Source organism: Amblyomma americanum, chromosome 9, assembly GCF_052857255.1.
Source record: "Amblyomma americanum isolate KBUSLIRL-KWMA chromosome 9, ASM5285725v1, whole genome shotgun sequence".
Classification (NCBI taxonomy): Eukaryota; Metazoa; Arthropoda; class Arachnida; order Ixodida; family Ixodidae; genus Amblyomma; species Amblyomma americanum.
The window spans coordinates 27202028-27215248 of NC_135505.1; the positions used below are offsets into that span (position 1 = coordinate 27202028).

Genomic DNA, 13221 nt, shown 5'->3' on the forward strand with positions numbered 1-13221 from the left:
GTGCAATTGGCGAATGATTAGCAGCACTTTTTGGCAGCTTCTTCCTTGTCAGCGCCATAGATGCACCGACACTCCGCGTTCGTCTGAAGAGCAATCTCCTCCAGTTTTTGTAGATTATAAGAGCTGTTTCAGTTGCGCGCTTTCGGAACTACATTTTTCCGCGCATGAAGACAGCGCTTCGACTGAGTATGCCTCACCCTTTACTCGCGTTTTTGTCTGCGCCGTTTAGAGGAGAGTCACTTGGCAGGCTCTGACGGAGTCGCTGCTACAAGTGTCCACGGAGTGGAGCCGTCTGCGCGCTCTATTACTGCAAGTAAGCTAATGCTTTCCAAATAATTTCCACTTACAGCCCTGAAGCCTAAGTTTCCTTGAACATAGTATTGATTTCATCCGATAACTAAATGTTTTTTTAGAGGTGCCAAATAGTAACATAACGCAAGCGTAGAATTGATGTCGTCTGCACCATATTTTCTTTCTTAAGGGCGCGTAATGAGAGCAAATGAGAGGCCGTGTGGCTTGTTAATATTAGCATTTTATAATAACAGTCACTCCTTACGCCTCAGTGTGTCTTCAGCTTGGGACAGGGCTAAAATAGTGGTGAATATTAGTATGAATTCTTCCTTTAGGAATGAAATATTATGTTCTCTAGTTTTGCTGCATTTAGTGTTATTTTCTAGGCAGAGCTATACTTATTTATTTCACTAACTTAAGCCGTAATATCGGACAGAATTCGGCCGCATACATAACATTATTTTAGCAGTTGATCACACAGAGCAGGTCACATAGAGCAGTTGATCATACAGAGCAGATCAGATGAACATAAATAGGTGTCTTCAGTCGTTAAACTCGTGGTGCCTGAAATGGGGTATGGAAATAAATTACCAAAAATCTAATTACATGCAAGTAACAAGGAAGCAGAATGTTATGATGTTACGATACAATATCGGTGAAAATTCCTTAGATCAAGTAAAGTGTCTCAAGTACTTGGGAGTGACATTAACAAATAATCTTGACTGGCGCACCCATATTGAAAATGTCTATTTAAAAGCCTACCAGAAGGTCTGTTTCCTGAGGAGGAAGTTGCCGAATGCGACTAGAGAAATTAAATTGATTGCGTACAAGACGTTCGTGCGGCCAATCATAGAGTACGCAAGTGCAGTGTGGAGTCCTCATCAAAAGGGTTTAAAACGGCAACTGGAAAGATTGCAAAGGATGTCAGCACGTTTTATATGCTCTAACTAACGCCCCACTGATTCAGTCACAGCAATGATAAAAGAGTGTCAGTTAGAATCACTAGAAGTAAGAAGAACAAAGCAGAAATTGAAACTTTTTTTTCTGATAATGAATGATAAAGTCAAAGTTAATAAACATCACTATGTTACACCTCCCCTGAAGCGTTGCCCTCGGAAAAATCACAGTAAGGTATTACAACCTATTATTACACGTACTGATGTCTATCGCTACTCCTTTTTTCCCGATGCTGTAGAAATTTGGAATCAACTACCAGGTGACGTTGTGGACCAAACAGATGTAGAAAAATTTGTGATAGGTGTGAACGCGTTCCTGGAAGATTGCTGTGCAAATCTGTAATTCTGTGCATTTGAGTGTTTCTTTTTTTTAGCGAAGAGAATTGCACTTGTGTCTGTATATGTTTCCCTCCCTGTAATGACCCTCATGCAGAGGGTTAACAGTATGAATAAATAAAAAAAATAACATATCATAGAAGTAGCAACGTATTACTGCATATCCTTTCGGAACTACTTTTTGAAACTTGTATGGTAAAGGCGAAATGTTATTCATCACGACTACACTATGACGGCTCTTAAGTAACATAACATCAAGGGGGTCAGAAAATGTTACAGCCGCAATCGTTGTAATTTAATTTTTTTTATAATTATGCAATAATCAGTTGCGTCGATTGCGTTTTAAAAGCGTATTAAACAACTCTGCTGCCATAGCTTCTGCAGTACGGCATTAATTCTCTTAATAACAGCGCTGCTGCGTAAGTTGAATGGCATGGTCTCAATCCTTGTTGCTATTTACTAAGGTAGCCGTATACAAACACATGTATTCGAATAGTTTTGCAAGAGTCTTTTCTAACTATAGAAGATATGCTGGCATGAATTTACTTGGATGGTAACAATCAACGTCCTCAAATCACGTATAAAAATGCCACCAGCCATTTTCTTGCTAGTCTTGATCGCTCCATGCGTAACACATATTTGCAATCTAGTTTTAAGTGCAGGAATATATATCTTCAGAAAATGAAGATAGCAAAAGTTTTAGTCTTGTTCAAAAGCGGTGACAGAAATAATTTAGGTAACTATAGACCCATAACTATTTTGCAGTTGTTTTTGGAGTCGTTTGAAAAATAATTCACTCTAGACTCTTCACTTTCCTCTTCACTTCAGCTCAGTATGGCTTCAGACCAGGTTTATCAACGGAGGTCGCTTTGTTACACCAAAAGGAATTATTACTACGCAACACTGAGAACAGACTGCTGACACAACGGATTTTTCTAGATTTCTCAAAAGCCTTGAACCGAATAAATCGCATCACTATGTTAGAAAAACTGTCTTGGTAAGGAATTCGTGGTTTACCAACTGATCTGTTAAGGTAGCTATTTAAAAGGAAGGCATCAATCCGCTTGCGTTGACCGAGAAATTATCAACTGTCCGCGATAATAAATGTGGCGTTCCCCAAGGCAGTATTCTGAGGCCCCTCTTATTCATTATACATATATCAACGATCTTGTAAAGATTGAAAACTCCGCTAATTATATTATTTATGCAGATGTCACAAGTATCTTTTTAACAAGAAGAGATGCCAATGATCTAATAAAGCGTGGAAATCTTATTCTCAGTTAACTTTGTACATGGTCTCTCAGCAATTCATTAGTAACAAATTGTTCTGAAACAAAAGCTGTCTTATTCCGTAAAAAATATGTCCTGGTGCACGTATCTTTGGTCAGATCCTACACTTAAATGACTCTGTGATTGAAATCTGTCCTGCCGCTAAATCCCTGGGAGTAATATTTATGCTTTGGGACCATTAAACTGACTACCTGCAGACTAAATTCTCGAATGCTTTACGTATACTATGGAAGTGCATGTTTTTCCTCCTGGTCCACCAAAACCGTCTAATATATGTAGCCCTGTTTGAATCGCATTTGCGATACTGTTATCTAGTATGGTGAAACGGCGCCTTGAAGGTAATATATAATCTAACAATAAACAAAAAAGGCCCTACGAGTGATTTCAAAGAAGCCTTATGATGCCCACACATCTCCAATTTTCAATAAACTCGAAATCGTAAAATTACAGAAGTTATATGACTGAGATACTGTCAACACTTAAATCTGAAATACGTAAAAGCACACATACATGGAAAGCATTGGGAAATCTGAAAAGCAGCACTTCTTTACGCTCAACGAGGCACACAGAACTCTGGCATGTTCCAATATCTCGCACAAATTATGGATTTCAAATGGTTCAGTCTACAATCCAAAGGTTTTAAACAAATACCACTTCACAATACAGAATTTGCGAGCACTTTCTGAACTTGGGTTGTATTCGCTTTTTGTATAATGCTTGCGAATATTTTGCTGTTTATTCCAATTTGCGATGTAACAAATTTGTTTGTTTTTTGTCTGTTGTTTACAAACTAGCATCGTAGCTGTGATATCTGTTGTGTGTATCTGCGCTACTCACCTCTGTCAATGCATTAGCTTTGAGTTATTGGGACTTGTTCTTCCAAGTTTTTGGTACGATCGAGGTCATAAGGCACTGCGTATAGAGGGTGGCTAGTTTTTCTAACAGGAACTCCCCTCCGTCCTTCAACAGATCTGTTATCTGATTCTCACCAGCTGGTTTCCCCTTTGCATTGCTCTTATGGGTCTCTGCTTCCTCTTTCGTTACTGCCAGGATGACGCATTGCTGTGCGCTACTGTCTCTCTCGTTAACCTTCTGATTACATTGGCTACTGTGCAGATCTGTGTAGGACTCTTCAGGTGCTTAAACTCTCTTATCTATATTGCTAATAACATTGCCCTTCTTGTCTCACTGGCTGCGTCTGGGTTTTACGTATGACAAGTTTTTTCTTCGCTGTTCCGAGGCTACGTCCTTTCTTTAGGGGATGCTGGATGGTCTCTATATTAAACTTCCTTATGTCGGCTACCCCCCCCCCCCCCCCCATAGCTCTGCTAGTTTTATTCTGTCTGTAGGGTTAGACGCCCTCATGCTTTGGCGTTTCTTTATCACATCTTTCGTCTCCTGAGATAGCTTGCCGCTATCGTGTCGAACCATCCTACAGCCTACTTCTATTGTGTTCAATTATTGTTCATTCTAAGAACATTAAGATCGTCTTCCACAGTTAAAGCTGAATATGTGTTGTGCAGCGATATCCAGAATTCCTCTATTTTCCCTCTTACCGCTGACTCGTTAATGGAGTTCCTCTTCTCTAGCTTCTTTCGTTCCCTCTTCGAGTCTAAGCTAATTCGAGACCTCACCATTCTGTGGTCGCTACAACGCATCTTCTCGAGGGCGTCTACATCCTGAACGATCCTAGGTTGAGCGCATAGTTTGAAGTCAATTTCATTTTTAGTCTCGCCATTAGAGCTCTTAAGACCAGGTCCACTTCCTCTTCTCTCGTTTGCGGAAGAAGGTATTCATGATGCGTAAATTATTTCTATCTGCGAACTCTACTAATAAATTTACCCTGCTAGTCCTAGAATTAACCTATCCCATAGCCGCCTACCGCGTGGTCGCCAGCCTGCTTCTGGCTACCTTCGCACTGAAGTCGCTTATCGCTACAGTGTACTGCGATTTTACTTCGTTCACTGCCGATTTCACGTCTTCATAGAAGCTTTCAACGATCTAGTCATCATGGCTGGATGTAGGCGCGTAGGCCTGCACCACCTTCAGCTTGTGCCTCCTATTAGGCCTAATTAAAATAGCTGCTACCCTCTCGTTATAATTCTATAGAGCTCCTCTATGGTGCCAGCGATATTCTGATTAATGGGCTATCTCAAACCTAGTTCTCGTTTATTCGCTAATCCGCGATAGCACAGTATGTGCCCGTCCCTTAGTGCTATATACGCCACACCTGTCCTCGTAACTTCAATAAGCCCTATTGCATCCCATTTAATCCCTGCTGGTTACGCGAGCAGCACTGCTAGACTAGCCTCACTAGATAAAGTTCTAGCGTGAAACGTTTACAGGTTCAGATTCCAATGGCGGCCTGTCCGGAGCCAGAAATTCTGAGCACCCTCCGCTGTGTCACAGGTCTGACCGCCGCCGTGGTCAATGGCTCTGCAGCCGCTGGGGACTGAGTTTGATGGGTTAATTGGTTTGTTCACAGACGGTTGAGTCCAAGTACTACACCAGGGTGACCAAATCCTGTTCTGGTGAGGGAGTGCTTTATCGGTTCTGGTCACAGACATCAGGCGGTACCTCAAGCCTTCTTATGCAATTCCATTAACACACGGTTTTTTTCGAATCCGGTGGAGAATCGCGGATTCATCGAGGTTATAGCCCGGGTCCTCTTGTGCGTGAGGTAGACTGTCTACCTCTACGCCATCTCTGCGTCGAAGTATGAATGAGTGAAGTTAAGTATGAGTGCTTTATTCGTGGGCATCTGTAAGTATCGGTTCCATTTCTTCAAGTTCATTCTTGAGACTGCCATAACTACTAAGGATGATAAGAAGCCAAGCGTCTGGTTGCTTGAAGGGACACTGAGGACAGATTGATGTTGGCCTGCTTCGAAAGTGTACCGCATTCTAATCACATAAATCACTCTTACCGAAAACAGAGGTTTTAAAAGCTAGAAATCACCACGAAAGGAAATAGATATGGCGCGACTACAGGCTGCCTTCGCAAGTGAAATTCATGCGTCAAAACAATTTTTTTCGTGGTTCCCAGAGGCTACTCCAAATCGGAATTTGCTTATGTAGGAGCCTGCCTTAGGAGCGAATTAACGAGCAGCTGACTGGGATGTAGGGAAGAAAAGAACAGCCAGCCGTGGCTGCCCGTGCAAGAGCCCCGCGGCTTCTATTATTTCTCGCGTGGGCACGCTTTGGCCGTGCTCTAGGCGCAGCCAAAGAAGGGCGCTACACTTGAATTCTTTGGCAACCCGCCTTTTTTAATAAGGACGTCCAGAGTTTCATTCGTAAGGGGGGATGATTTTTAAACTCGATTTTCTCGGCTACAAGTCAATGTCTTGATGCCGGAGAAACGTAAACATAGGAAGAAAGGGCGCAGGAATCGAAGTTTTGCTGTGAACAGTAATTGAATGAACTTCTCACAGCAGGAAACCCACCGGAACAGAATCGGTAGACGCGTCCCACGGCCAGACATCCAGAATTCTTTAGGGGTAGGTGCCCGGGAGAGAATCCGTAAACTCCGCTCCGCTATAGGCAGTTCCTCGCCCGAGGCCCACATACGCCCTCATTCTTGTGACACAGTGGCAGCAGAGAAAACCTGGACTGGTAGTTTGCGAGGGATGAATGGACCTGTATACAAGCGACGGAGCAGAGGGAAGTTGCAGCTGTATTTCTGTCCGCTCATAGCGGAAGCACTTTTGATAATTCTGTGAGCCAGCAATTTCTCTGGTGGCTTCCAAGAATAGGAAAGTATCAGTTTGCCTCCTCTATCCGACCCTTGTAATGTTCCCTTTTTCAAGGGGCGGCACTGACAGTCATTGTACTTAGGCTTACTAAGAGGTACAAAATTAAGGTTGTCCTTTCCTACGCATGCAGAGCCAGTCATTATGAAAAGAAGCTCGGAAGACGAATGCACAATGAGCAAATAAAAGACAGCGCATAGTACCGATTTTCAGTACTAGGACGGGCAGGAAGACTGCAGATGATAGGGCAGTAGGGGAGTACGGAGAAGAGTAGGGGAGATTCTTCAGCTACTAGTTAATATTGACTAAATTCACCAGTCAATATGGCTTACGAATCACGAATACATACGGGACCTAGATATGGCACAGAGCCCAATACGGCGGCACCCCCTGCACTTGACATGCTGTAAAGGTCTAGTGCGGGGTATTGGCACTCGACTCAGTCCTTCAGAGACGCTCGAGAAATATTCCCCTCTGTTCAAGGTGTGGCCACTGGTCTTTAGAGTGGATCAGTATTGCACATATAGGCTGTAATTCCACAATTGTTTGAAGTTTGGCCACAGTGCTAACGCCTCCAAATCAAGTTAAAAGTGCTAAGCGTGCGGTGCAAGCCACGGCCCCAAACAGTGCTCTAAAGAAAATTAGCCAAGTTGGTTGTGCAGTGGTGGCTACTCTGCAAATTATTGAAACTGTACTGCGAGGGCTGAGGAGATTATTAAGGAGCTTCGCTGATCTAGGCTCAAGGCCGTTGTGATTGTTAAGGAAATGACACATGGTTACTCTTGTGCGACAGCGCGGAAGACTGGTGGATTCTAGCCTGTCTCAGGTCATAGAAGCATCGGTAGAGAAGGCTATGGCAAAGGTCATGGAACATTTTATAGAAGCTGTCACTGCATGCATCTCTCAGGTCATGGTGTCACAGACGCCCTCGATAAAGATATTCCCCATAATCATTTTCATCATACTCTTTTCTGCATGGGAGACTGTGCGCTCAAAAGTAGCTGCGATAATTTTTAACGATACAATTAAGTTTTAAGCGATGGCATAAAGGAGAGCATGCGACTCGGGTGCAAGAGGACCGGGGTTCGAATCGCGGTTTCCCGAAACTCTGAACCAGGTTTGAAAAAAATCTCTGCGCGTCGATGGGAATCCATAAGCATGGATGGGGTGCGGCCTGCACTCAGTGAACAGAACCGAAAAAGCACTCCCTCTCCAGAGCAAGATTTCGCCACGCTGGTGTAGTATGCCGCCGCAACCTTCTATGCACAAATCAATTAACCCTCGGCCCTCAGTCCCCAGCGGCTGCGGAGCAACTAACCAAGGCGGTGGTCTGACCTGTGACGCAGCGGAGGATGCTAAGAACCAGTGGCTCCGGAACTGCCTCTATTCGAAACTTAACCTGTTAAAATTTAACGCTAGAGCTTTATCCAGTGAGGCTAGCCTATCAGTGCTGTTAGAGGAACTAGCGGGCATTAAATGGGATGTCGTAGAGCTTAGCGAAGTTAGTAAGACAGATAAGGCGTATACAGTGCTAAGGGGCGGACACGTGCTGTGCTGTGCATTGCCCAGAGGGTGGCAACTAGACTTAATAAAACGAGGGTGGCTATTATAGAGGGTGGCTATTATGATTAGGCTTAATAAAACGTACAAGCTGAAAATGGCGCAGGCCTACGCGCCTACATTCAGCCATGATGACCAGATTGTTGAAAGCTTCTATGGATACGTGGGATCGGCAATAAACAAGGTATAGGTATAATTACAGTCTCGAGTCGAAAGGCGGGTCGCAGAATCTGCGCGGCTTTGTGCACTCAGGAGGTCACGCGGGACCCACTCAATACGGATTTCTTGCGGGATGCGTGCCGCTAGACGGTGGATGTCTTGGCAGATTTCTGGGGTACGATTGACTCGTCGCAGTAGGCATGTGACTTGAAGGGCGTCGGTGCGAATGAAAATGTGGGCCGTGTGTAGCATGGGAACGGTGGCCACAGAGCAAAGTGCCTCTTGAACCGCAAGCATCTCCGCACAGAAGGAGGAAGGAGGTTCTGAGAGGCGAAAACTTGACGTTTTGTTTAGAACAGGCTTGCAAGGACAGTAAACTGCCGTTGTTGTTTCGCAGGCCTGGATGCTTGTGTCAACGTACATAACGATGAAGCCATGTGGCAGATTGGCGTCTTGGTCTGTAATTCGGTCGCGAAACAACGATGCCGCGCGGGTAGATGATGACCGACATAGGTCAGTTGGCTTGTTGTCGCTTAGCTGCACAAAACGCCAAGGATGAAACACTGGCGGGGGCGGCTGTAGAATGGAGTGAGATGAAGCATATGCCCTGAGTGCACATGTTGTGTGTGTAAGGCTTGACTTTAGGCGGCGAGCATCGCGCCGTTGCTGCACCAGCTTATTTAGTGTATTCGGCTGCGAATGTTCGTGGAGCGCCACGATCAGGGTAATGCGGGGAAGGCAAGTTATGGCCCTCATTGACTCTTGATTAACAGCTTCTAGACGATCCCATTGAGCCCTCGTCAAATGCTGGAATTGGGCTTGGTAAACCAGGCGTGGTTGCACAACCCACCCGCCTTTCAACCCCAACCTCGTCTTTGCCTCGAGTGCTCACTCTGGAGGACACTACCCTCCTTTTAACAAGAAAGGAACACCTCCGGCGCCGCACGCGTGCTCTAATCCCTCCGTGTGCGGTAACCCTCCCCCGTGGTCTTACCCGTTCAGAGGAGGTTGCGCTTCGGAGGATACGGGTCGGGGTTGCCCTAACTCCAGCTGTGACGCGCAAGTGGCCGCATTTCAAAGATTTATATCCCCGCCCCGGGTGTCCAGTCTGCAAGAACAGAGATCATGAGGCGGATATTCACCACCAGTTGTGGGAGTGACCGGCGCTGAAGCCGACGAGAATTCGGCACCTGGCGGCAGTGGGACTCTCACCGGACAATCCGGATTCTTATATTGCCTGGACACAGGGTCCATATCATCGTTCATTTCTTGATTTCATCAGATCAGCCCACATTTTTTCATTTTTTTAACCATCTTTCTCATCTCTCACTTCATATTTTTATGCCCTAAGGCAATAAACAACGCTTAAAAAAATGACAGTCTCGCAAAGAAACCACACTTCACAACCCTTAACAAGGTGCTGGAAGTGTTAAGGCAATACGTCTACTTAAAGCAGGTGGTGACCGCTGATCCGGATCGTGAGAGTTAAATAACTGAGAAAATAAAGTGGTGGAGCGCAAATGTCAGGTTCTCTCAAATTATGAATGGTAGTTTGCAAATACCTCTCGAGAGAAAGGTATACAACAGCAAACGTATACAACTACATAAATAGCCTATATTTCAGAAGGGTAGCAAAAGAAACTAGTTCAAAAAATGCGCGCCCTATGTCCCAACCTTCTAAGAAAACGTGGCATTTTAACGTCTTGGGACTTTGGTAGCTCAGTTATGACGTCTGATAAGTATAGAGTTGAATTTTACGCCGCATCTCGAGGATTCATATACGCAGGGGCGCAATGGCGGACCGGTCGAGCAGTTCGCAAGCCGTGCCCATCTTCAAACACCAGTCCGACGGTAGCTTCGAGCTGGACGAGGCAGCACTGAAACGAGTACTGCTGGCCGACCACGTCAAGAACAAACCAGTGGTTGTCATCTCAGTGGCTGGAGCATTTCGCAAAGGAAAGTCGTTCCTACTGAACTTCTTCATACGATACTTTGCCAACCAATGCCAGAGTAACTGGCTAAACGATTGTGGCGCTACGCTGGATGGATTCAAGTGGCGCGGAGGATCCGAACGGGAGACGACGGGCATACTACTGTGGAGTGAAGTGTTTGTGGTAAGTCCATACATTTCGTTGGCAGAAAGCGAAGGATACAACCCCCGTCTGCCTGCAGGTTAATACACCTGAATGCGGGGAGGTGGCTGTGGTGTTCATGGACACACAGGGAACGTTCGACAGGAAGTCTACCCTGAAAGAATCTGCGATAATTTTCGCACTCAGCACAATGTCGAGTTCAGTGCAGATCTACAACCTTTCGCAGAACATTGGAGAAGACGACCTTCAGCATCTTCAGCTTTTCTGCGACTATGGCCAATTGGTGCAAAAGGTTCGTATTGAGACAAATCTAGTGCAATGAAGGCTTTTCCTTCGCACATTGACACCTTTGCTACCGCAGGAAGTGAACGATGCGCCCTTCCAGAAACTATTGTTCCTGGTCAGGGACTGGAGTTCTCCGTACGAGTTCAGCTACGGCGAGGAAGGAGGCCAGAGGTTCCTGAAGGAGTTCCTGAAGATATCCGACGAACAGCCCCCAGAGCTCCGAAACTTGCGGAAAGACATCTATTCCTCCTTCAAAGACATCAAGTGCTTTCTTATGCCGCATCCAGGTCTTAAGGTACAGCACGGGTTTTTGATGTGCATGGATTAAAGTTCTTCTCATGCAGGTGGCGACGGACCGGGAGTTTAAAGGTAGCCTTTCCGAAATTGAAGGCAGCTTCATAGACCATCTAGAGAAGCTTGTGTCTGCTTTTCTCCACCCAAGAACACTGCAGCCCAAAACAGTGAATGGCGCCAATATTACTTGCGAGAAGCTGTACGCCTACATTAAGGTATGGGAAGTTTCCATTTTTGCCGTTGTCACAGTGGGAAATTTTCGCAGGTACTCGCGGAGGCTTTCAAGAAAGGGAACGTGCCTGGCCCCATGTCTATGCGAGAGGTGAGGTGTTATTTTACATGCCGAAAATTTTCAGGAAATTGCTTCTCTTTTTTAGGCTACAGGCGTGGCAAACAACGTCAGCGCACTGGTGGACGCTACCGACAAGTACATAAAAGAAATGAATCAGGTATGCGTAAAATTCTTCCTTTTTCATTTTGCTTTGCTTTGTTTCACAGGAGTGAGGTTGGCTATTTTTTGTATGCTCCTATTTACAGTTGTTGCTATTTTACGGATTTATATCTACAGAAAACCAGACTACATTTGAAAAGACACACTTAAACAAGACGAATGCTGTTCTGGGCACGAAGTTTGAGTCAGGAGAGTACGTTGCTGTAGTCTAACGTGCTGGAGGACGTCCGATACTTCCCGAGCTGATGTCGCAACTGTGCGTTCTTCCCCACCTCGCGGCCCTCGCCAACTCATTATTGAGGAATCAATACCGAAGTCATCACACGTAAGCCCACAAAGGGCGCGTTGTCGCTACTCCACGCTTTTCACCGCATTTCCGGCATGCCCGCCGAAGTGTGTGCTTTGAGTCGAAATATTAAACACACTGAGAGGGTGGAGGATGCGAACAGGAATGTATTAAGAGGCTAAATTCTCATCTCGCTGTACGCAGATGTTTGTCCGTTCGGGACAGATAAAACTGAAGAAAATGACTACCCCAACTTGGTACACTATCAATGGCGGGTACAGATTGAAGGGATTTGAAGAAAACATATGCAAAAAAATTGAAGAAATATGCGTGTTGCAGCGACCACGTAAGATGAAGGGATTACTCAGCGATATATGTCCCTAAAACGCCGAGCCTTTCATCTGCTACGCTGGCCGTAGAAGCATAACAGGCGTAGTGCGAGAAACAAATTTCTGCCGCTTATGAGTTTGCGATATCTTTATGAGATTACCTAACAAAGATTCCTTGAAGACGTTGGAGCCTATTGAGACGCGTAGTCTTTCTCTGTGAGGTGTTTTCTGTGACGTTCGACCACATGTTCCCAGCCTCCCTCGCAAGTACTCTTGTCCGCCCTCGCACGGTCTTGTAATCTGAGCATTTTTGGTCAATAGCATGCATAATGAGAATTAAATTCAAAACAAACGCATCTGCCGAGGCGCCGATAGGAGGCGATGATTCTAAACAACCGTGTTGTGCACGCAAAGTCAACGCTGGCTACGTGCCTAGAAGTGACGTAAAAAAACAAGTAAAGAATGGCTTTTTTAGTAACGTCATTCCTCGTGTTGTTCCTTACATATGAATTACTACAAAGCATTGAACATCGCGCATGCAATCCTGCAGAGGGGTACTCTAATCTAGATGCAGCAAAGATTACACCGCTACTTATTCCGAAATGAACTCGAACACGAATACGCGTTTCGCTACCAAATCGAATACGAAGATCATAGTCAGAAAGCGAATAGGATATGAATTGATTAGTAAAATACTGGATTGATTACTGTTCCTATAGCTTTGCTTATTCCTTTCTTGTGTAAATAGCTGTACAAAGCGAATATTCAGGCGGAAGAGTGAATCTTTGGTGGCGGCTCTGCAGGTCACGGAATTAACTCCGCATCTATCGAAAGGCGCAACACGGATCTCCATCAGACGAAACGCAACACGATGTCGGCATGTTATTTCTCTCCTTTGATATTATACGCATAGAAAAATTAACCCTTGGCTTCTGATGAAGACCGCGAAAACACGTGCCAAATGTAAGTTGAGCTTGAGCCATGGCCTCCAACATCGGGCGTGAAGGCAGGAATTGCTAATTTCTGGAAGCGTGTTGCATAGCGTAACACTGAAAACGAGAAAGAGACCCTTTCATGAAAAACCGAGATTTTAGCAGGCGTTTACTCAATACTGAATGCAATATTTAGGAATTCCACCGCATG

The 13221-nt window shown here is 45.1% G+C and overlaps 1 protein-coding gene across 2 annotated transcripts in view; it reads left to right on the plus strand.

The window, feature by feature from the left end:
- The first annotated feature begins 158 nt into the window (after positions 1-158).
- The window catches only part of LOC144103929 (atlastin-1-like), a 34815-nt gene continuing 21752 nt past the window's right edge, over positions 159-13221 (plus strand). The window contains exons 1-7 of one of the 2 annotated variants that reach the window (XM_077636650.1): positions 159-313; positions 10127-10454; positions 10513-10725; positions 10795-11013; positions 11063-11227; positions 11278-11334; positions 11390-11461. In XM_077636650.1, the coding sequence (XP_077492776.1) occupies positions 10134-10454; positions 10513-10725; positions 10795-11013; positions 11063-11227; positions 11278-11334; positions 11390-11461 (1047 nt within the window). In that variant the 5' untranslated portion in view covers positions 159-313; positions 10127-10133. Of the gene's footprint in view, positions 314-10111; positions 10455-10512; positions 10726-10794; positions 11014-11062; positions 11228-11277; positions 11335-11389; positions 11462-13221 lie in introns of both variants that reach the window. The other variant, XM_077636651.1, reaches the window with a different exon arrangement.